This window comes from Ammospiza nelsoni, chromosome 15 (genome assembly GCF_027579445.1).
Source record: "Ammospiza nelsoni isolate bAmmNel1 chromosome 15, bAmmNel1.pri, whole genome shotgun sequence".
Lineage (NCBI taxonomy): Eukaryota > Metazoa > Chordata > Aves > Passeriformes > Passerellidae > Ammospiza > Ammospiza nelsoni.
This window is the reverse complement of record NC_080647.1, coordinates 7,097,507-7,121,285: the sequence shown is the minus strand read 5'-3', so window position 1 is coordinate 7,121,285 and position 23,779 is coordinate 7,097,507. Positions and strand designations below refer to the sequence as shown.

The following is a 23,779-nucleotide window of genomic DNA, read 5'->3' as shown; positions in this document are numbered from 1 at the left end:
ATGGGTTAGCCCAGATCTGCTCCTTTGCATCAGGAGTGATGAACAGTGAGTTAACAATTTTTGCTGTTATTTTTTTACAATCATCTCTCCTTCTGCCACAGACCCAAAGCACTTCACACAATCCCAAGGCTGCAAATCAGAGTCAGACAGGTCAGCCCCACCACTCAGACTGGGTAAAGTTTCCACTCTCCATCTGACTGCATGGTTTAGAATTATCTACTCTTTCCTAAACATAAAGCTGCTGTAAAAGAGGCCTGATGCACACAAATATTCGAAGCATGCCACGTGTGTGTGAGGGGGTGCATGCACAGTACGTGCACACGCTGCAGCTTAAGATACTACAGACAGAAACACTCTAGTAAAGGCAGATCTTAAACAGAAATATGCAACCATCTTGGCCAGAAACCAAACCAAGCCCAGCCCATTCACTGAATCAGACCAAGCCAAGTCCTGGTGTCCCTGAGCTGGGCACAGTTGGTGTCCCCAGGCTGCCCACTCTGGTACAACACAGGCTGCTGTCTCACACACTATGGGAGGCCACTGCCAGGGCACCACTTAGAGAGCAACCAATCTTTATTTTAGAGATAGCTTACGTAAAGGAACATGCAAAGAAACACATGAGTAAGAGTCTCATCTGCCTCAGGCTCCTGTAAAAGGCTGTAAATCCTTTTCTTTTCCCCTTTCACAGCAGGTTGGCCAGTCATTGTTCACCCTCAGAGCACAGAGTGTACATCCCTCCTTTGGCTGGGGCTGTGCTCACAGGTTTCCCGTGGGAAAGGAGGTGCTTCACTGCTGAAGAATGAAGCCAGGCTGTTGCATGTGCCACAAGGATGCTGGTGGGGATCAGCCAGTTGCACTGAAGGGCTTCAGGACCTGGCTGGGGGCTGAGCAGCAAAATCACCTCCAACCTGCCATGGTGCAGGTGGGCTTTGTGCCCAGAGGAGCAGATCTTCACCACAGTCCCAGGGCAGGACAGCTCCTCTTCCACAGCATCTTTCCTGCTCCCAAGTGTCTGATCTTCTCTCTCCCCTGTCTTCACATGCTCTCTGTTATGTCCTGACCAGATTCCCAGGGGTGAGACTTGAATTTGGAGTAAGTACAAAAACCAGTTGAACTACAGAAAAAATCTGTATTAAGTCAACTTAGGAATCAGGGGTATGATATGTGCTGAGAGTATTTCATGAACCACAGGTGTTCTGTACCCCATGCATGTTTGAACAACTCAAAATGAAACATGGTCTTCAGCAAGAGAGACCTCAGTGTTCAAAAACTGTGAAGAATACAATTTAATATGAACCTGCTTATATTTAACAGGATTATCTTTAAAAAGCACTGTTAGATATTTACTAGTTTGCCATGAACCAACACTTTTTTAAATCTGGGTTTTTTTTCTCTGAAGAGTCTTGAAAAACTGACTCAGGGCATTTGTCCTGTTTTTGGAAATGTGCATATATTTCAGAAGAGGTTCCAAATATCTTCCTCACTGAAAGAAGGCATGGAGAGACACGGAGTGATGCCAGCAGCAGTGCTCATGGCTGGTGGCACAGCAGCAGCAGGAGGAGCAGGCCAATGCCAGCAGCAGGACTGGGGTGGGTGGCTGCACTCCCTGGGTCGCTGCTGGGGACTGCAGCTCCATCCTTGCTTTGCTGATTCAGGAGCTGTTTATTTGCAGAGATGTCATCCATGTCCAGGTCATAGGCCAGCTCTGAAAGCAGAAGGAGAGAGGTGTCAGTAACTCATGGTGTGTGTCAGCATTCTGTCACACAGCACATCCAGCCCCCACAAAAACCGGGGCTCTGGGGCAGCCCTGCCACAGCTGAGGGCACCTGGGGCTGGGTGCAGCCAAAGGCATCACAGATGGGCCAGAAGAGCTTAGCAAACATCTTGTCATCCTGCACCCACCAGTCTCAGCACCCTACACCAAATCTTATTCTTAGGGAGACCAAAAAATCCCAACTGTGAGGTGCTCCAGTAAGAAAACAAAAGAGATAAGGGATGTGCCTCACTGGAGAGAAAACTAAAGAAATAAGGGATGTGCCTTACTGGAGAGCTACTCCCAAGGAAAACCAGCTGAGCTTGGAGGGGGTGTTTAGCAATGCAAATTGTGTCTGCTCCCCAGGCACAACAAGGATGCGTGCAGGAGTGAGGAAATCCTGGCGAGCACCAACACTTCCCAAACCCAGAGTCAGCAGCAGGCCTTGCTCACCAAAGCCTCCTGGCTCCTGCAGGACCTGGGGAGCTCTGCATTCCTGCAATCTTACATAAGAGTGTGCAAAATATGCTCCTTATAGCACTGAGAACACATCCCATCCCTGGTCCACCTCATCAAAGGAAGGAATGTGAATGGATCAGGCACTCTGGGCATGCTGGTGTTGCAACAGGGAGACTTTGAGATGAAGCACATGTGGGTTCCAATCCAAGAAAGCATCCAGTGTAAAAGTTTCGATAGCACTGGCAGAGGAGCATGACATGAACAGAGGGGAAAGCTTGTGGGAACATCACTGGCTGCAAGGGACCTGCTGGGCAGTAACTCACAGCTGCCCTTCTCTTGCTGGGTCAGGGAAGAATAAAGAATTCCAAATTGGCAATGTGCAAAGGCAAGACACCAGAAAATCTCAGGGCCAAGAAAAAAAGATGCCATTAGCCAGATCTACCTGAGTGGGTGCACTCATGCATGTTCTCAAGGCAGTGGGGCCCTTGCTTGTGCTGCTGTCATCTCCTTTGGGATCCCAAATGGGAATCAGGTAAGCCTGGTTTGTCTCATCCTCAGAGCCTGGCCTTTGGGGTTGGAGGAAACTGGTGGTTTCCATCAGAAGAGACCCTTTTTCCAAGACTTTTACAAGCCTCCTGGATCACTAGCATGTTGGAAATGTTTGGATCGTCCCACCCCACCCCTGAGAAAGAATCCAAGAGACTGAATAAGCCCTCTATCTAAAAAAATGCCACATCAATCCAATGAACACCACTGCCAAGGCAAACAGGCAGTATTTCTTAATCAAAAAATACCCAAACATTGCAAAACAAAAGCAGAAGGATGTTAGCATGACAAGTGAGTCAGCCCAGGCCATCAAAGGAGGTCAGAAAGGGCTCAAAGGGAGCAGTTATCCAAGCACAGAGAGGGCCAGGTGCAAGCAGAACCCGCCTGGTAAACAGAATTCTCTAGTAGATCCCCACAAACACTGCAATTCCTCTTTTCCACAGCTTTCCTGCTTTTCCTCTAAGCAGCACAGATATGCTGCTGTCCTCTGGCACTGCACGCCCACGGGAAGAACAGGGAGAAAGGTGCCACCTTGAAAGGGATGTGCTGGGACACTTTCCAAGCACAGAGTGAACAAATCCCTCTGGCACAAGGCATGCTCAGGCTTCAGGGCACTTTGGGAACAGCCTGCCTGCACCACCTTCTTTTCCCAAGCTCATTTCTGGAGAATAAGTGGAGGGATTTGGAGTTAATACAATCAGAGCAGATTATTTCACAGTTGGTTGTTTGACACAAGACTCCTCAGCTGGCACAGTGTTGGATCATAACCTGCCCTAGTGTGTTTTGGAAGGTATTTCCACACATTACAAAGGCTCCTGAAACCTAAAAGATGCTCCATGGGGTCACAGCACTGTCAGGCACCCACAGGCTCCCAGACCTGTGACCATAAGAGCTTTTGGGGCAGGATATTCTCTTACTGGACATCCTAGCAAACCTAAAAAACTCTCCAGGAACTGAGTAACTACTCTTGCCTTCCCTTTAGAAAAGAAATTTGAAACAAAAGAGTGTTTCAGCAAGGTCCTTAACAGCACAAAGGGTTTTGACGGCCCCATTTACAGTCTTGTTCTGGGATGTAATTTATGAGATTCGAGTTCCTGCACGGGTCTCAATGCAGCAGCTGAATCCCGTTGTAAATGTTCAGCCAGTACCAAAATGAGTGTTCCAAACATATTCTCTGCGTGGGAAATTTTCCAATTCTGGGATTTCACCTCAACTTGAGTAAGGGTGAGTTTTTAAATCACAGCATTTCACCCAAATGGGGATGGTGATTCTCTCACTATTCCCTTCTGGCCAAATTAAAGAGAAGGGAACAGAAACCCTCTTGTCATCAGAGATTAGAATGCTATTTTCCTCCCCTTAACTGCTTCAGAAGTTTAGTGCTTGGGTGTGCCATTTGTTTTCACTGTTCCTTCCATTGTATCCTATTCCTTATTTGTGCCCAACTGTATTTTTAGGCGTGATGGATTTAGCCAATCATCTTTTATTTTGTATTAATAATGGATCTGTAACCCTTGCAAATCCCTTTCACTTAACTCCTAATGACCTTTGCTACATCAGAGGAAAGGAAAATAAAAGGTATGAGCCCCTAACAAACCTCAGGCAGCCAATCCAGGCAATAACAGCATTAAAAACACACATCACAGAATCACAGAGTTGGTAAGGTTGGAAGGGATCACAGTGACTCATCTGGTCCAAGCTCCCTCTCAAGCCCAAAGCACAGGGTTGAGTCTATCTCCAGTGAGGGACACTCCACACCCCTTCTGGGCAACCTGCTCCAGTGCTCAGTCACTGCACAGTAAAAAAGTTCTTCCTCATATTCAGATGGAGCCTCCTGTGCATCAGTTTCTGCCCACTGCCTCTGATCTTACTGCTTATATTATTGATAATAAACTTATTTCAAATCCAGGAACACAAATTAGCAAATGCTCCTAACCAGGTAGTTCTTGAGAGGGCTCCATCATAATTTCCAGCCTTTTTTAGGATCCCTGGTTAGACCTGGTCACCCCCACATCCCTGCCTCCCACAGCCTCTAGGAGTGAAAGAGCCTCAGCATCAGGGATAGAGCTGCAGGATGGCTGCTGGGGTAACTGAAACGAACATTCCACATACTCCATTTTGGCCACGTCCACCAAAACTTTGCCTTTATGCTGCAAAATAACCTGAAAGAAGGTGTTTCTCTGCCTCCCCTCTACCCAGCATTAAACATCTCCACTCCCCCAGCTCTGATCACCCAATTCACTGACATCAGCTTCCCAGTACAAAGTGGCCCTTTGGCCTGCAAAGCCTTTCGGGGGGAGGGCGGGAAACCAGAAAAATCTGTTTCTGTTTATAATCAGAGTCCAGGGGGTATTACCAACAATCTGCACCAATTACAAATTCAATCTTCACTCATTCTGGTCCCTCTTGTCCTCTGGGCTGCAGATTAGATAATCCCTTTAAAATAATAGTCCATCATTAGCTGTGCTTTTCCCTGCCCCTCCTCACGCAAGCGAGCCGGGCGCTTTCCCGGCATCCTCCCACAGCTGCTGAAAGGTCTCCAGCCGCACACAAGCCGGACCCTCCGGAAACTTCCTTTGTCACCAAAGCCCCTCTAACACAAAGCTGCTGTGCTGTGCTCCCAGGACAGCCTCAGCTTCAATGGCCTCGCAGCGTGGAGGACAAAACGCGGCGCCAGCCCCGCAGCCCGCGCTCTCCACAGCCATGAAATAAAGCACAGGCGTTTTCCCATGGATTCGGGGAAATGCCTCCTGACTCTGCCACACTGACTCTGCACAAGCTTGTTGGGCAGGGATCATTAGAAAGCTGTTCTTGCTGAACCACGCCAGCTTTGGAGGTGGCTATAAAATAGGGCTGGACTGGGAGGAAGTTGGGTTGGAGTTGGGATGGAATGTCCCATGGCAGCTGGCACAGCAGGAATGAGGAGGAGGAGTACTGGCACACAGGCTTTGCTCTGCCAAATCCAACACTGCCTACCAAAACACCCCTTTTCACCCCCAAAATGGACAACACAGGCTTGAGCAAAGAGCTGCTAGCAAATGTCTGGCCAATGACCTCCAAGAGCCCTGCTGCTGCAGGCTGGCTCGGCGGCTGCCCAGAGCCAGAGCCAGGGAATGTCATCCCCAGCCAGGCATCTGGGCTGCCTGCCTGCCAAGCCTGCCCCAGCAGATGGTTCCAGCCATGGACCCAATATAGCAACAGAGCCAGAATGGATGGCCAGGCATGAAATCTGCCTCCCCTGTCACTGGACAGCTCTGCCAGTGCCTCGTGCAGCCGTGACGGGATCCCGACACAGGTGAAACCACGAAGCCTAACACAGCATGTTCAGCCAACAGGGCTGCTGTGGTGATGGCCCTGGTTTGCACATGGTGGAAACACTGCAGTGTGAAGGGAATGGATTGTGTTTCCAGTGAATGCAAAACACATCAAGTAGAAATGTCACGGACAGGAAGGGCATCTGCCAGCATCTGCCTGCATCTTTCCTTCAGGACTGTTTTTTCCCAGGAAAGCATCTGCTACCATTGCCACTGAAAATGACAAACTCCAGAGTGCGTTGCTTTGTGTAATTTTTTAAAGCAGCGAGCATCTCCAGTGTGAGGAAGAAGACGCCAATAGATGCAGCAGACTGGCTGTCTCCAAAACAGGACAGGATTTCTTAAAGGCAGAGATGCTTGAGTCAAGCCCAAACTGTTGACTCATTAAAAAGTGAAGCATAAGAGCCTGTGATTCCACACACCAGTCTGCCTCACCTTGGCTCCCAAATCTCTCCTTCTCTACAGCACCAACCATTTTACTCTCACAGGTGTTTGCACCTGAAATGTAGAAGAACAGTCCAATTTCATCCCAAACACTTCCTGGAACAGCAAAAGCTCTGCTGGCTTCAGCCTGCAGTTATCTGTTTTATTCATGCAAACAGCTCCTATTACAAACACACCCCTGCCTCCCCAAAGGCAACACCTGAAACCATCCATGGGGTTACATGGCACAAACAGCCACAACTGCACGGACACAGCCGAGATTCCCAACATGCTGCTTCTCCAAAACACCTTAAACTCTTCCAAACACCTAGCCAAGCATGGTTTCATCTCATCAGGGAGGTTTTGCCCTCTGGCTTATTACCATTAAAATCCTGGAGCACCAACAGGTTTGCCAGTTGTCTTCTTGCACAACGAGCTGCAACAGCCCAGCCGTAGGTGCGGCCGTGCCGCTGTGTAATTAAAGCATGAGCCAGGGCTGGCTGTGGTGCTTGTGTTGGCACAGATCACTGAGATGGATGTGCAGCATGTGCATGGTCTTGTGCCTCTCCTTTTCCACCTCCGCCACAGCAATTTAGGAGGTGCGGCTCTTGGCAATATGGATTTGGAAAAAAAAAAGAAGAAAAACTCCATCTCAACATCACCCTGCTGCCATCGGCAACATGGCCCAGAGAGCCTGGCACGGCTCAGCAGCAAGGGGTAAAACCAACTTCCTGGGCACAGACCCAAAGGAATCAGGTTTGGGATTGCTGGTTTGCAAACTAAGACTTTTCCCCCGCCTGCCTGTTTGCCACCTCTGGGCTGCTGGTGTGCCACGGATAGCCTGTGGCCTGCAGCACGTGTTCACCATCAGCCCAGACACCACAGGTACCACAGATACCACCACAAACCCAGCTCCAACGGGGGAGGAAGCTCCCCAGGATCAATGCTCTCTGGAAGGCAGCAGTAAATTGATTTGGTGGGACCCTGATGTGAGGAAGGCCCATCTCAGTCCCAGCCATGGGTGTAACCAGGTGCTGTTTGGGGTACACGAGGCACTGAGGCAGCCAGTATGCACACCCTGGCTCCCCAGCCTCCAGTACTACCAGAAAAGTCTCTCCACACACATCCACAAGCTTTTGAAAGGACAAAACACCCTGAAAACCCAAGACAGTGTACAGGCAGAGGGGCTGCACCATGACCCCAATTCCATCAACTGCTCCTTCCCCCCACCTTGGCCAGAGGCTGGTGGCAAGGAAGGGCCATCATTTATGACCTGGACCTATGTTTACTTTGAGAATGTACTCGTTACGTTCTTTGCTCCTTGGTTTGTTCTAGATCTACCCTGAAGAGAATCTGGCATCTGCAATTGCATTCCTCGCTTTCCCCTTGGCAGAGCGTGAAAGAGTTTCTGAACTGCACTCGCGGAGCGGAGCCACAAAAACGTGTTTAGCAAAATGCACTCATGTAATCTGTTAAAAATTAACAAATCTCATTAGCATTATTAATTGGAAGGGCTGGAGTCCTTGTACTTTGCTGATGAAGCAACATTACCCTGGTCTGATATCCAGATGTAGAGTCCAGAACAAGAGCTGCTACCTAAAAGAGCTTAGAAGAAAAGCACTGAAGAAGAGGGAGCTAAACACATACAGCCAAAAACATCTGCAAAGACAGGAGTCAAGAAATAAAAAGAGGAATAGCTGTAAACAGGAGCTGTATACAGCTGTATAGCTGTAAACAGACTGGGTCAAGCAATGATCCTGCAGATCCCTCAGTATCTCAGCCCACCCAGATGTAATTTCTTCCTGCTTGGAGACCTTCAAGATCTAAATCACAAAGAGATCCTTTCTGACCACTCTGCTTTCACCTGAGACATTTCCGTACATTCTTGATTTTGGGAAGTAAGGTTCTCAATGATAGCAGAGCAAAATTAAATGCTTCATATTCCCTCTAATGACTGAAAATAACATACTCCCAATCTAAGTGAATTTTTTTCCTTCGTGTTTTCTTCCCCAAAAGCTCCTGGATATGACCAGGAGAGGAAGCTCTTTCTTGCTATGTGCTGGCCTTCAACTCTCTAAGCTCAGGACATTCAGTGACATTCAGGTATTAGCGGGAGCTGACAAAATGCAGTCCTAAGGGGAATGCAATGGTCGCTGCCTTCCAGATGTTAGCCACTAAAAGCAGCCCTCAAGGCAGAAGGATGTTTCTCAATGCTTGATTGGAAAGCTCATGGTGGTGTTATGGCACCCAGGAACATGTGAACCTCCCTTTGTGACTCACTGTGTGAGGAAACCAGCCCTGGAAGTGCCCAGGCCACAGACACCAGGGGTTTGTGCATTCCTGCTTCAAGTAGGCAACCAGGAATGTGCCTATTCAGTCAGAGGGGACAAGGACTTTGTGCAATGTCTACACTCAGTGAAAAATCCCTGCACATCCACCAGGCTACAACTCACAATACCAAGGGAAATATCTCGAGTGAGATTTCAGGTCAAAACCCAAGAGTTTGGGTTGTGCTTGGACACCCCAGCTCAGCCCACAGCAGAACTGGCAGGCAGGCTCAGGCATGGTGATGCTCCACGCTCCTCTGCTCAGCCTGCCTCTGCTCCTGGAGAAACTTCCTGAGGTTTGGTGCTCTGGCACTGCCCAGGGTCCCCAGCATGGAGGGACAGCCAGCTCCCCCTTCCATGCCAGGGGAATGTTTTGCATGGAGCAGGAGCTGAGGTGAGAGAGCTGCCAAGGCAAGGGAGCCACGTGGCAACAGCATCACCTGGCTTTTCTCATTGTGTTAACCTGCATAATTAAACCAATTTTTAAAAATCCTGGACCTGCATTAAAACAACATTAAAGTGACTGTAAAAATGGAGTAATGCAGAAGGTCCTGGGAAACATCACCACACCCAACTTTTCCACTTCATATAGAAGAAGGTTTGGGTTCATAGGCTGAATGTTTTAACAGCTTCAGGAATCTTCCCTGCACTGGAAGCAGCCCCAGGAACAGCCTCTGTAGTCTGACACCAGGACCTGGCTTTGCACTGCATGGCAGTGAAGAAAGACCCAAATTAAGCCCAGCTGCTCACTGGGTGCCTGTAACCTCTGACACAAACCCTGGCTGATTTCTGCTCCCTGCCCCTCCCAGGCCACAGCAAACCCTGACCCCAAAGCACTGGAATGAGGGTGCTAAAAGCTGGATTGAATAGTGGTGGCAGCTCCAATGGGAATCCCAGTGTCATCCCTGCTGAGCACCAGGACAGTGTGGCTGCAGTGCTTGGGCTGTGCTGGACCTCTGCCATCACACTGGCACCTTCCTGGGGTCCAAGGGCATCCCTGTCATGCTTGGGACTATGCTGGAGCTCAAGGAGATCACCTGGACTGCTCCCAGTGCAGAGAGAGGGAGCAAGGGATGGAGGGGACTGGCCCTGAGCTCCTGCTGGCATCTCCCCAGGACAGCTGGTACTGCCACAGGAAGGTGCCAGGGATGAGGACACACCGGTCATGTGGGAGAATCCAAATTGTTCTGGGGACGCCTCCACTGACCCAGCAAGGAGGTGACAACTCAATAGGGCTCCAAGGCCCAAGCCCACAGATGCCTCCTTCTCCATCCTATCTGAAGCACTCATGGCTCTCTCTCAGGGACATCACAATCACAGTGGAAAATCAAAATAAAAAGGCTATGTAATCCAGTTTGTAAATCCCTTCAAAATCACAAAATCCTCTCTAAAATGGATTACAGAGATTAGAGATAAGAGTTTCCTGGAAATCAAGAATTGCATTTCTGCCTCCCCCATCTCTTCACTGCCTCAGAAAAAGAGCCTTGCTTGTGCCCCCCATCCCACCTCACTCCTTCCCACCATCATCCCAGCCTTGGAGAGCAAAAGCAGCACCCTAAAAACAGCAGAACTGTTTCTACCTGACTTTGCCATAAGCAGTATTTGGGGGCACAATCTGCTGCATGTACCTGAGCCTGTGGACAAGGTGGGATGACTGCCAGGTTCTGCAAGCATCCATCCCTACTCCAAACAGGCTCCACATGGTTGTGCAATGTGCTGCCATGGTTTGTGAGCTGCAGGACTTGCACCCAAATCCTGGGGGTGCCCAGCAGAAAAACATCCTCTTAAATCAGGAAAATCACCAATGTGCCAGTGGTGACAGTGCTACCAAGAAGAGAAAGGTCAAACACCCATGTGGGGATGATATAAAATTATTTAGCAGCCATGCCATTATTAGTCTGATAGATTAAAATCATCATTTTGTTTAATATTATTGACACAAGTATCCACAGTTGATGCTGGTAGGACAATTTTCTGTTGGGAAGTTTTATTTCGTGAGAGTTTTTGCCCTTTCCTTCTTATTGGGAACAACAATAACAACAACAAGAGATTGCAATATTAGCATTCCTGGCAGAGCACACATTCAAGTTCCTGACCTGTTATTGCTCAAGGACTTCTGCAGCTGCAGATGCCTGTTTGGAGCCACAGTTAGGTCACTTTGAATGATGCTCACAGAATAAGGATCAAAACACTCACAGCTTGATCAAAAGGACATTTTATGAACATTGCAGCCCGAGTTAAGTGCTGATGTGAATACTTAGGTTTGCGCTTATATTACCTCAGCTCGGCTCTAATAAAATTAACACCCTTTTAAATAATGCACTCAATTTTATTTGTTTCATGTTTTTGTGCCTTATGGCTTTGAAAACACATTCTCAAAACCCTCCCATCACACTGGGAATGTTTAGCTGTGTTGGGATCTGCAAATCAACATCTTTGTACAGAGGAATAATAAGGGTTGCACCTTTGTATCATTGTTGCACCTGCTCTAACCTGGATTTATCCACCAAAGGTTGGGGTTTTTTTTTCTGCCCACAAAAGAGGGTAACCAGTCACACTCTTTCTTTTCCCAGGAAGAATTACCACCTGTAAATAAACAACTAAAAACTGAACTACAAGCACCAGCAGCATGAATTCTCCTTTGTAAAGAGACAACAGAAAAAACAAAGCAGGGGAAAATCCAGTCTCTCCCCTGCATTTCTCTTGCACATTAAAGGCAAAATGAACTTACCAGTCCAGGACAGGGGATGTCTTATTGGTGCAATACAGCTGCTTAACTGTTCTTTACAGATATTCATCTCAAAAGCCAGAACAGAAAGAGCATTTTCCCCCTTTTTATTTATTTATCTTTTTTTTTTGTGCCAACTCACCTTAGCTGAAAAGCACATTGAGATTGTAATTATGGGAAGGCCTCATCTAGTAGATTTGTAAACTCAGCTATCGGCTTGAATTACTGGAATTAGCAAGGCTAATTTAATGTCACTGTTCAAAATAGCTCAGATTTGGAATTTCTTAATGGCCTTAGGAAAAGGAGTCTTTATGCATACTGCAATCTAGGCTTCATTCTTAGACTAAATTCCTTCTCATAGATTTTGTGAATGCCCTGTTTTGTAGCCAACACAAACTCTGTCCAGTAAAATAATGTAAGGACTCAGAATGAAAAGAGATTAGCTGTTCCCTGCTCCTGTTATTTTAAAGCAGAAATAACTTTGGCTTCTACTGATTCATAGACAAAGCTTGAAATGCAAAGCATGCTCAACTCCAGAGTCAGCATGAAAAGGACCTTAAAATATTCCCGAGTGCAAGTAATGGACTTATTAGAGGGATGAAAAGAGGCACTTTTCACAGAATCCCAAGCTCTTTAGTCCTGTCATATCAATAATCTTGCTTAAGAATTTCATTCCATTTACATTTCTTTCCCTTCCAAATATCCTGTCTGACTCCTATGAAATACAACACTTAAGCTTTTAAAGTGTTAATTTATTTCTGTTAATGCTTGGTGGTGTAAAATGTCTGTGGATCACCCAGAGTGTGAGTGATGGTGCCACGAGGGGGTGGGACAGGGAACAATTCTGTGCACTTATACACCTGAAAATTGATAACTGAGGAGGGAATTTTAAAGACTTGGTTAAAAGCATCTTCTTTAAATAATGGCAGTTGATTGTGCTGGAACTCAACATACCTGCAATCTGTTGCATTCTCCTTTATGTTCATGTTTAACACTCACAAAAACAATACTGACAGCAAGAAAAAAAAAAAGCTTTGTAGATATCAGGAAGGAAATTTGCCTAAGCTCTCCTAAGCTTCCAAAATATATCAGTTTTTAACCCTGTTTGCCTCGACTTTGAAAGATAGTTTACTCTAATGCCAGCACAAAGCAACTGGTGACAATTTTCCCTTTTGAAGAAATTGCTGAAAAACAAAGGGAATTCAGGAACAAATCACCAAGATTTGTGTGGCATAGCAGGGAAGGAGACAGAGATGCCCCCTTTTTAAGGAATTAGGGGACTTTTTTTTTTTTCATTTGGCTCCAGAGGACGATTTGCACTGGTTGGGGACTGTCAGCATGGAGAGGAAAGATGTTTTGGGCTACATCTGCCCATGGCCTCCACAAGACAGCACCAGCAGAGAGCAGGAGACCCCAAACCCTGTGACAGGATGAGTGGCCACGCTGAGATGCCCATGCCTGGTGTGTGGGGCTGGCCAGAGATGATTTTCATAGACCAAAGCAGATTTCACACTGCCCAAGAGACTCCAGGATCTCAAAGTACACCCCAGGCATTAATTACACCCTTCACTTTGAAGAAATTAAGCACTGAAACCTTCTGGTCCCTGAGAGCCAAGCACAAGCCTCCATTCACTGATGGCTAAAACTGAGCTGGGCTGGGGCAAGGGTTCAGGAACACTGAAACAACCGGAGAGCTGAAAAAAGCACCTCTGAGTGCCCTGAAGCAGCAGAATCCTCCCCCCAGGATACTTCTAATTCCTCTGGACACGTCCCAGCAGGTCCCCATGGGAAGGCAGCACTCCAGGTCTGGCTGTGGATCACTCCCCATGGCAAGGCAGGGAAAGCTGACACACCAGGGGCAGTCCCATCCCACAGCCACCCTCCAGGGCATCCACCCAGCCCTGCTTCTCCTCAAGAGCCCCTGACATGAGCAGTCATTTTTCCTAATGACAAACTGGACATCCCTGATGAGACACCCACGAGAAGTAACAGGAGCTGCTCACACCATCCTGGTGGTTTCCTTGTGTGCCCCTGGCTGCTCTGTGACCATTCCTGGGTGAGACACCCTCCAGCCCATCCTCCAGCTTCTCCAGCTGCAAGAGGCACCCCCACAGTCCCATGGGAAGCAGAACAATGGGCAGGCACCCCAAGATGCTGCAGGAACCACCCTCACTGGAGCATTTGCTGAGCTGGCTCTGCACTGGAACAAATCCACACAGTGACACGGCCTCGGTCACTCTCCTGCAGTGCTCTAGGAAAGAAACAAAACCCTCTCTGCTCCTGATTCTCCTGTTCTGCTCCATTCAGGCTTGCTGGATGCCTCCCCATCTTTCCATCTGCCTGCATGACTTTGTGTCCTCTCAGAAGCTGGACCAGCCATTTGCCCAGGACACTCACAATGGATTGAGAGGAGCAGCCTGCCAACCCACAAACATCTGCTGGCCCTGCTTCTTTTGCAATAAATGCCTGGATAAAATAGGTGACAAGTGCATTAAAAACATATGCTACCTGTGCTGCAGAGAGCTGGAAGGCAAAGGGGATTGCCAGCCCCTGCAGCTAACAGAGAGTGGTGGCTGTGCTGGAGCTGCAGCCTGGGAAACCCATTAGGGCCACATGGGGTGTCAGAGTGAAACAGGAGCGCTGGGCTTGCAGGGCAGGAGTGCTGGGCTTGCTGGAACAGCAGGAGCTTCTCAGGGCATGCCTGCATTACTCTCCCAAAAGCTGGAGGAGCAGTGAGCAGGCACACCTGAGCTGCAGGTGAGGCAGAGGCACAGAACCCCCTGAGCATCCCCTCCTGCTGTGGGGAGATGATGCCCAGGGAGGGGTTCCTCAGAGCAGGGCTTGCTCCAGGGGCTGTTCCTGTTAGCTCTGCTTTAGGGTTAGTGCCATCCTGCAGCCATCCAGTCCCCCAGTGCAGGTTTCAGTGGGATGGAGGGGATTTAGGAGCCCCCAGGCAATCCCATATAGTTACCCTCTATCCTACATAACAGAAGCTGGTTAAGTATTTTTACAAACAGGTTTCTGCTCCTGAGTGTGTGCAACTGGTCAGGGTGAACCTTAGTTATCAGCAAGCAAAGTCATGCTCTAACCTCTTGCTTCCCAACCCAAGCACAGCAGTAACTTTTGTTCAGTGTGAAGCAATACTGCCCTGCTATGTCCTTATTTTGGGATTTTTTTGGGTACACAGAACTGTTTTTCTTTTTTCCACATTTTCTAATGAGTTCTGGCGGTAGGAAGTTGTTTGTAAATCACACAAGTATTTGTTTTACTGGAAACATCTGCTTTAACACATTTGTCTTTTTAAAAAGGCAAATTTTTTTTAAACAAAGGTATTAAGCTGCAATGTAAATTGGGCACATCTGTTTATGAGTCACTGCAATAGCACTGCCTCTAGTGCACAGATCACATGGATCTCCAGGGGCCTGATCCAGACAATTACAAACTCAAGCTTGCTCTGCTCCCTATTCCAGCTCTCCTCTTCCCACAGCACTTCTGCCTGATTTAATAAATTAAGGCCACTAAATAAGAGAGACCTATTTAGTGTCTGCTAATAACATTAGGTGTCTGGCCCAGCAGACCAGAGAGTATCAACAAGAGCCTGAGGCTGGTGCTGCAGCCCAGAGGCACCTGAGGGCCAAGTTCAGAGGAATTATTTATAGAGGGAACCCCAGGCTGCACCAGAGCCACTCTGCCCATGGTGCTGCACCACCTCTGCTGCTCAGGGCTGCCACAAAAAACATCTGGAGAAGCCAAAGAGAGGGAAAGACATCAGCTGAACCTCCAAGATCCAAACCTGACCCACCAGCTGGTATTTATCCACTGCAAACAAGGTCAGCAGGGCTGGGGGACTGGTCTGAGGCCCAGGAAAACCATTCAGCTCTGGTACTGCAGTGCTGGGGAGCATCCCTGATGGTTCTGGGGTAAATAAAGCAATGAGGGGTGGGAAGGGAAATCCAAGCCAGCAATCCAAACCTGCCTGGAGAGGGCAGATTCAGGATCTCTATCCCCACAAGAGCTGCCAGACTCCAGGGCAAAGCTTTCTGACTGGCACCAAAGCCCAAATAAAGCTACAGGAGTCAGGAAGGGACACAGGAGGGAATGGTGCTCAGATGCTCCCTGAGAACAGGCACTGGAGCACAAGTGGAAGTTTGCTTCCACAGGGAGGGGGAGAGGGGAACGGTTTGGGTATAAATGCATTCCTTCACATTCCCTGCACATGCTTTAGCAGTGATTTATGTGGACAAGGGAAGAGATACTGCAGGCTGTGTTCTGTGATGACTTTGGGGAGCACACAACATTTTTTTTTATTTACTTTTTACTGGAATGATCTACAGAGAAGCAGAAGAGGACAAGCAAACATACCAAAGCTGCAGAGCAGCCGGCAGAGAGATATCAAGGAGACAGAGGATATTACTCAGATTCTGATAATAACCACTGGCTCCCACCTGACAACTGCAGGCTGTCTGACACAAAAAACTCCAAAAACAGGCTGGAGCAGATGTCTGCCTCCCTGTGCAGGAAGTGTCTCCAGTATCCATGAGACACAAGCAAAATAGCTTAGAGTCCAGCAATTTTTCAGACTCGAGATACTGAATTCAAACAGGAAGGAGGGAGGAAAAAAACAGCAAAGCAAAAGGATGTGTCTCGCATTGCAGTTGTAATTTACATTTTAAAAATCCTGCTGGGACTCCTGCACTGGACTGAGGCAGTGACAGATGCCCTGGCAATCTGTCCAGCTGCCAAACCTGATGCTCAGCAGCCACTGCAAACCATCCATCCCTGCACATCACAGAACCTCCAAGGGATGCAGCAGCAGCACCGTGGGCACTCAGTGCTGCACAGGGCCCCTCTCACCCAGCAAAGAGCCAGCCCAAGGCAACAGCTCCCACCTGCCTGGAGATGGGACGCACAGAAACAGGGATTCACCTTCCAAGAAGGAAGGTGTGGGAAGGGAAGGGAAGGTGCTGCTGGGTTTGCATTCCAGCTCCGTGCTGGGCACAGCCCCAGCTCCTGCAGGAGGGGAGGGCAGAGCATCCCCCCAGGTCCCACGGGAAGCAAAGAGCAAATGAAAAGCAGGGACAGACAGCAAGATGTCACTGAGAGCCCCAAATACCATTGAAGATGCTTTCTGAAACAACAGAAGCTGGTCAACATGCCAGATTTCCATTCCCATAAAAGAGGGGGAATGTGCTACTGCTCCAAAGCAGAACAAAAGCAAAACGTGTCCAAATTTTTTGTTGTTTAAATTTACAAAATTTTAAAAAGGCCAACTGACATACCATTCCAACAAAGTCCAATCAATTCATTTGGTTTTGGGGTTTTTCCCCCCTATGGTATAATAAAAATGTAATTTCAAGCAGACTTTGAGACAAGAAGCTGCTGTGGAGTGAAAGCAGACAGCATTACCTTGTGCTTCAGGCTGCTGCTGCTTCACTTCCCTGCTGCAAGGGCACAGAAAGATGTTTCAGTTCATTCCAGAACAAGAAAATCCCATCCAAAGCTCCAGCAAGCTTCACTGCCTCCCAGTTCCAGCAGAGGCAGTTTGCAACACAAAGTCTCCCATCAGAAAGTTTCTGGCTTGCCCTAAAAGCAACATGAGGGGAGGTTAAATTGTGAAGCCAGGGCACTTCTGGCCTAAGGGAGATGCCCCAGAGAAGCTGGCACAGCCAGCAGACTCCAGCACCACTTGTTTGCCTGGAATTTGTTCCTGGGGCAGAAACCCAGGTGGGCCCTGCTGGAGCTGTGAGAGCCCCAGGGCAGGATGCAGGGGAAGGCAGAGCACAGGGGGTGGCAGGTCCTGGGAAGGGGGACACCCCTCCTGCAGCTCACAGCTCATCCATCCCAGCACCGGGGGTCAGGATCTGCTGCACGTCCACCTGGGAACCAGGGGAGCCCTGCTCAGGCAAACGCACCTGGTTCAGTTCATGTTACTGCTGGTGTCAGCCCCACAGATGTGTGTGCACAGCTCAGGATAATGCACACCAGCCCGGGAGAGCTCCTGCCTGACACATGATGGATCCCCTGCTCCTGGAGCACACGGAGCAGTGTTGACTCAGTAATTGATCCTGTCCTGCTAATGCACCCACTGATGAGTGATTTGCAGGCCAGACCCAAATTCATGCTATTTTCACTTGCAAAGCCAGGGGTGAGAAGAGAGACAGAAATGAGGACTCAAAGTCCAGTATCCTAGGAGGTTTCTCTGGAGAAGCATCCTTCTTCCCCTTCCCCATACCTTTTTGGCAAGGACTAAAAAAGAGGCTGCCTTCTGGGCAGGTCTGTGTGTGTTTCTTCTGGGGAACAACAGCAACCAGCAACAGGCTCTGTGGCCAGGTCTGTGCACAAGTCCAGCATGGGCTGTCCACTGATTTAATTTTAAAAACCTCATCTCAAGCAATGCCTCTTGCTCCATCCAGGTTCCATCCAGATCCCAACATCTTCCAGATACTGAACTCAGAGCTTCATTTAATCAGGCCTGATTATTTCACAGACACATACATTTTTATTTATGGAAAGATGTAAAAACTAATTTTCAAAGTTCAGTGCTGCTGCCTGCAGCATGCAGGGACCTGTTGGATGCAGGCAGGGAGATGCTGCCATGCAGACTCTCACCCAACCACATCTAAGCCAAGCCCAGCTCCCCAGAGCTTCTGGCTGCTGCCACAATGCTGCAACCCACACTGCCAGGTCATGGCCACAATACCACCTGCACAAAAACAAACACATTTGTTCCAATTTGAAGGGGGGAACCAAGAGGTCAGGCTTTTTAAGGCAGCCTGGACAATTTGAGCATTCCCCATCTTGTTCTACATAGGGCTCAAAAACTGCTCTGAAAGTTGTACCCAAAACGTTTCCAGTGAAGGTTTCCATGATCCACCTGACACAGCATCTGCTCTCCTGGACATCTTCAGAGCAAGAGGATGGACAGCAGAGCAGCAGCCACAGCTGAGAGACCAGGCCCTCCTCCTGTGCACTTTCAGTGAGACAGGGACACCAGGCCCAACATTCATGGACACAGCTGAATTTGCCCATGACACTTTCTGGGCAGACCTGTTTTATGGTCCTTGATGGACCTTGGTTCTATGAACTTGTTTTCTTTTGTCATTGAAAGGGACCTTAAGGATGATCTAGTTCCACCACACTTGCCATGGACAGTGATCTCCCACTGCAGCAGGCTGCTCAGACCCCATCCAGGCTGGCCTTGAGCACATTTTCTGGGAACAGGAGCTGCAGCACAGGGATGGCCCAGCCCTGGACATCCTGTGATGTCTGACAGCTGAGGGCTGGCACACTGACACGAGTGCTGGGCACACACATCAGCCAGGCCCAGAGCCTCTCCCACAGCACTCAGCAGGGCTGTGCCCAGCAGCCTCATTTATTACATCCCATAATCTCTCTTATCAGCTTACCTGCAGTGAGGCATTAGCAAAAGCCAAGCCACTCATGAAAGGGACACCCTCTTCTATGTGAAAAGTCAATCAACATGTTATATTGTTATCAGGCTCACAGACAAACCTCTCTTTGTACAACAAAATGTGCAGATCCAGTGCCCTGACTATCAGTGTAAGGTTATCTTGTTGAGCCTTTAGCAAGCAGCACCTGATCTGCTTCTGTCTGAAATATACCTTCATTGTTGTCCCTTAAAAAGAAAACCAGCTAAATTATTTTGCCTATCCACAAGGAAAAACAGCAAAAAGGAAAAAAAAAGCCCAAAACCACCAAACCAAAAAGCAAGGCTGTATCCAAGTCAGGAATTGTGTTTCTCAACTTCATCAGAATTCATATCTTTTTCAGCCACAAAAAACAGATTCATCACCCTTTAAGGATAAATATGGCCATCACTATTGCAACTGGGCACATTTTTGCATACTTGAAATTGTTTTGAGGTGTTCAGTCATGTAAGATGCTGCACTCAGTAACAATTTAAAGAAACATTAGCTCCCAAATTACACTGTTGAAAAGCATCTCCTCAGACACCCTGGCACAGTACAAGCTGTTATTCAGACTTGCAGCCTAACTAGAGGGTGAGCCCTTTGCCAGCAGACTGGCATTACAAACATCTGGGAGTGATGAGCAGTCCCAGACTCCCAGAGACCTTGGCACATTTTTGTGTTATAGCAGAGGCACCATCTCATCTGACCTTTAGTGAGTTTCCAGCCCTTCAGCCTCACCCAGCCAGCCCACACTGAGCCCACAGAGCTTCCCAAAGAAGGATTCAGACCAGCTCACACTGGGAATGTGATGCATCATGTGATTTATGAATATCCCCTCCTCTGATTCAGCTCTTTAAAACATGGTGCATCATTCTTTGCTTTGGTTCAGAATGGACCAAGGCAGAGAAGTCCTAAAAATACCAGATACAAATTGCTCAGATGGACTTGGGTCTGTAAGCACAACACTGAAAAACTTAAAAAACATTTAAAAAATGGGGTGAAATTGAAACAAACAAAAAAGATAGACCCATGGGATAATATGCCCAGGGGATTTACTTGCTGCTTCCATGGATGGCTTTTGCATATATGTAGCTTTTCTCAAAGCACAAATCCTGATAATGACTTTCTACTTCTTCAGTCATGGAATCAGTGTTTCTTTGGAGGAAATCCGGGCACAGAGGTCACAAGAACCCTTCCAAATGCACACACAGTGTACAGTGTGAGGCCTGCAAGAGTCACAGCAGCACAGCCAGCTGAAGGATGCTATGAACAAGTCCTCCTCCAAACTCCACCAATAATTTTCTCAGTCTGTCAATAAAAAAAAAAATCATTTTTTGCTGGCGTCAGAGGTAAATTAATGAACTTGCCACTCAATTAGAGGGTCAGTCAACTGCTGCATGTGACTCCCTCTCCATCTTTTAGGTTTTATTTAGACAATGATGATGAATTCTTGACTTTCAACCAGACCTTCATTAAAAGAAAAGCTCAATAAACACAAACATTTGAAATAGAACAATAATCAGACTATTGCACTGTTTCAGTCTGTACAATTCCAGCTCTTCCATCAGGATAATCTAGCTGACATTTGGCCTTGTCATTTTTTCACCCTGGGACAGGATGAATGCCTTGTAAAACAGCATGTTTCTGCTATCCTTGCTTCAGTCAAGCATTCAACAGCACTCTCTTTGGAGAGAAAAAAAAAAAGTAAAAAAAAAGTAATTTTCTGCTACTAAAATGGTAGTTAGAAGCCCTAAAGCTTTTAGCAGATAGAAATGCCCATGGGAAGGATGCTGTGTCAATCCACCCCATCTCAGGCAGTGCCTGAGCCAAGGCCAGGCCAGCCCTGCTGAGGCACAGTAAATATTGGTCCTGCACACAGGATATTTGTCAGCAGGGCCAGCCAAGGCTGCAGGCTGTTCATCAGCATGGGACAAGAGCCACGTGGCCCTGCACTGTCAGCAACAGCCACAGAGATGGGGATGTCTCCCACCTGTGGCAGGAGCATTTCAGAAGCCATTTGGGGGTTGGAGAATGCCTGGCTCAGCAGAGGGATGAACAGCCAATGGAGCAGAGCAGCAGCCACAGGTGCTGGGATAGAGGCACCCTGGAGGCTCTGCCAGAGCAGGGATCACTGCTCTTTATTCCCATAAAGGATGGGAATGCATCAGCTTGTAAATATTTTAACTGGTGTTCATCTGTCTCCCAGCACACACATGGCGTGAGCCTGGGTAGACTCTGATTGCTGTTCCCAGGTTGGGAGCATCCCTTTTCCAGCACAAATGCTCATTCCTAAGGAACCTTTCCCACAGAAATGAGCAGCAGAAACCAGGAGGGCAGCACCCAAAGTGACCCTGTCTGTCTGGCCTCCCCCTCTGCCATTCACAGCCTCCACCTGGACAGGGAAATCCCCTGGTACAGGTGTGACCCCAAAATGAGGGAGGGAGCCTGGATGGATGGCACCCTCCTGAAATCAAAAGGGGGAGCTTGGATTGGTGTCACCTTCCTGAAATAAACCCAGGAGAGGACAGGGGGAAGGGAGGAAGGTCACCAAAGGCTGAGCTGTAGGAGCATCTCAGCACTGAGACCTCTCAGACATGGAATGCTTTCCTGAGCATTGGGAGCTGTTTGAGAGCAGAACATGATGGAAGTTGCAGCTCACAGGGTTTCAGAGCAGCTCCAGAAACGTGGTGCAAGACAGAAACACAGGGGTCCCACCCTGTGCCACACAGGGCACACCCAGAGACCTCCTCTGCCCTGTGATGTGCATCCCAAATTCCCATTTGGAAGCAACTCCACCTTTGTAACATGGAAAAAAGGACCAACAAACAGCCTTTCCACCTGGGAACACACCCCACCTGGCCAGCTCAGAGGCAATATTCAAATCTGCAATTTGATGATGAGAGCACTCAGAAAAAAGAGCCCTGCCAAGAGGACAAATCAGTGGCAAAGCAAGCTAGGAGTCACCGAAGAGTTACAGATCTGGGTAGGTCAAGGGGGAGCCTGTGCTGATTCTTCAGAAAGCACCTTGGTATGGCATGAAGTGCTGGAAACCACAAAGGGTCTGGCAGCAAATGGGCAGGGCACAGGAAAACTGGGGGCTTCCTTGGGGGCTCAGAAATGGCCAAGGGACAGCTGAGAGCAAAACTCAATAACTGCAGGTCATTGCAGCAGGAGCAGCCAGGCAGGGGAGCTGTTTTACACACACAAACTTCCAGAGCCATCTTTATATATTTTTATTGCACACATCTATCCTTACATATCTCATGGGATGAGGCCAACTTCCCTTCCCAGGACAAACTATTTCTACTTCATTCTGCCAAATCCATCTGTTCCCAAGACAACTTTTGTTGCTGCCTAACACAGATATTTTGGAAGAGTAAATCTTCCCCTCAGACTCCCAACCCCTTCCCCAAGTTGCTGGATTGTTCAGAACGTTCTCTGGGTGCTTCAGCTACTAAAACAGATATTTTCCTCCCAGCAAAGCTTGTGAGAAGCCCAGGATACAGCTGAGCTGGACCAAACCACCTTTGCAAAGCCCCTGGAACGCCTGCACCTCCTCTTCCCCAGCATTTAATAAAGTCCACACCTGGCACAGGAGCCTGTCCAGCATCCATATTTTAATTTCAGGCTCACTGGGGACAGCCTCTTTGGTTCCAAGTGGCATCTGGAGTGAGCACAGCCCAGGTGAGCTCATTAGTGGCTGGCTGGAGCATCAGCAAAGCCCCAACCACCCTGGGCTCCTTTTCCTTTGGGTGCCTGTTGGTGCAGGATGGCTGAAACCAGCAGGCTGGGAGCACATGTCTGCATCTCACAGCCTGGAAGACATTTGCACTGACTCATAATTTGGGGGGAAATGCTATAATTCATTTGCAGACATGCCTTGCCATTGGAGTGGCATAAATATAAGTACAGAGCTCTATTTTTAGAGCTGCATGGCCAGGGTGCTGGCTCCATGGGTACTCCACTGACAAACAGGATGCACTCCTTCTCTGAGCTGGGAAGTTTTCAGCCCTCCCCCTTATTGTAAACATCATCTGCCTTCAAAACCCTTAATGTGTTGCAGATGTGACAAACAATAAAAGACCTATCATGAAAAAAAGCCTGCCATCTCCGTGTTTCCCACTGGGGCAACATAATAATGAATTTATTAGCATATAGGGCTCACCAACATATGTTTATAGTCACTCACAAACTTCTGACTTGACAGTTTACAAGTATGTTTAAATCATTAAAGTTTAGGTTGACTGTCCAGTTACTGCAGGCTCATTATAAATAGGAAACAAAGGTTACATTTTATACAACAGGCGATAAATCAAAACTAGTCTGTATTTTAGAATGACATTTTTTTTTCCCCCTCTTTTTTTATCTCTTTATTTTCAAGACCTTCTGAGGGGACATCTTGGTGAGGCCAGTGCCTAGCAGATGTTTGCAGTTCGCTGGCAGGAGCCACAGTGGGGAGCAGGAGAAAATCCCATGAGAGATGCAAAACCTCAGAGGTGGCAGAATCTGCCAAAGTTTTCACCCATCCAACAGCCAAAATCGGTGCCAGTTCAGGACATTCACCTCTCCTCCTCCTCAAGGCATCACCAAGTCCATCTGCAAGGCTTGGGAAACCCTTTGAAGGGAGGAGTTCTCCACTGTTCTCCAATTTGCTCAAGCAGAACAAAGCACCTGAGGAAAGGAGGGGAAAGCCCCAAACCTGGAGGGCCAGCAGGAGGACTCAAACCTGCTCAGAGGGGTTTGGTTTGAGCACTGCAGCACAGCCTGCCATCCATGTCCCTGCCCTGACACTGCAGAGCATC

The 23,779-nt window shown here is 48.2% G+C and overlaps 1 protein-coding gene across 1 annotated transcript in view; it reads right to left on the bottom strand.

Annotated features, from left to right (window-relative positions):
• Positions 1 to 587: 587 nt before the first annotated feature.
• GPC3 (glypican 3) overlaps positions 588 to 23,779 on the bottom strand; it is a 139,019-nt gene continuing 115,827 nt past the window's right edge. The window contains exon 8 of the mRNA XM_059483018.1: positions 588 to 1,705. Within this exon, the coding sequence (XP_059339001.1) occupies positions 1,530 to 1,705 (176 nt within the window). The 3' untranslated portion in view covers positions 588 to 1,529. The remainder of the gene's footprint in view (positions 1,706 to 23,779) is intronic.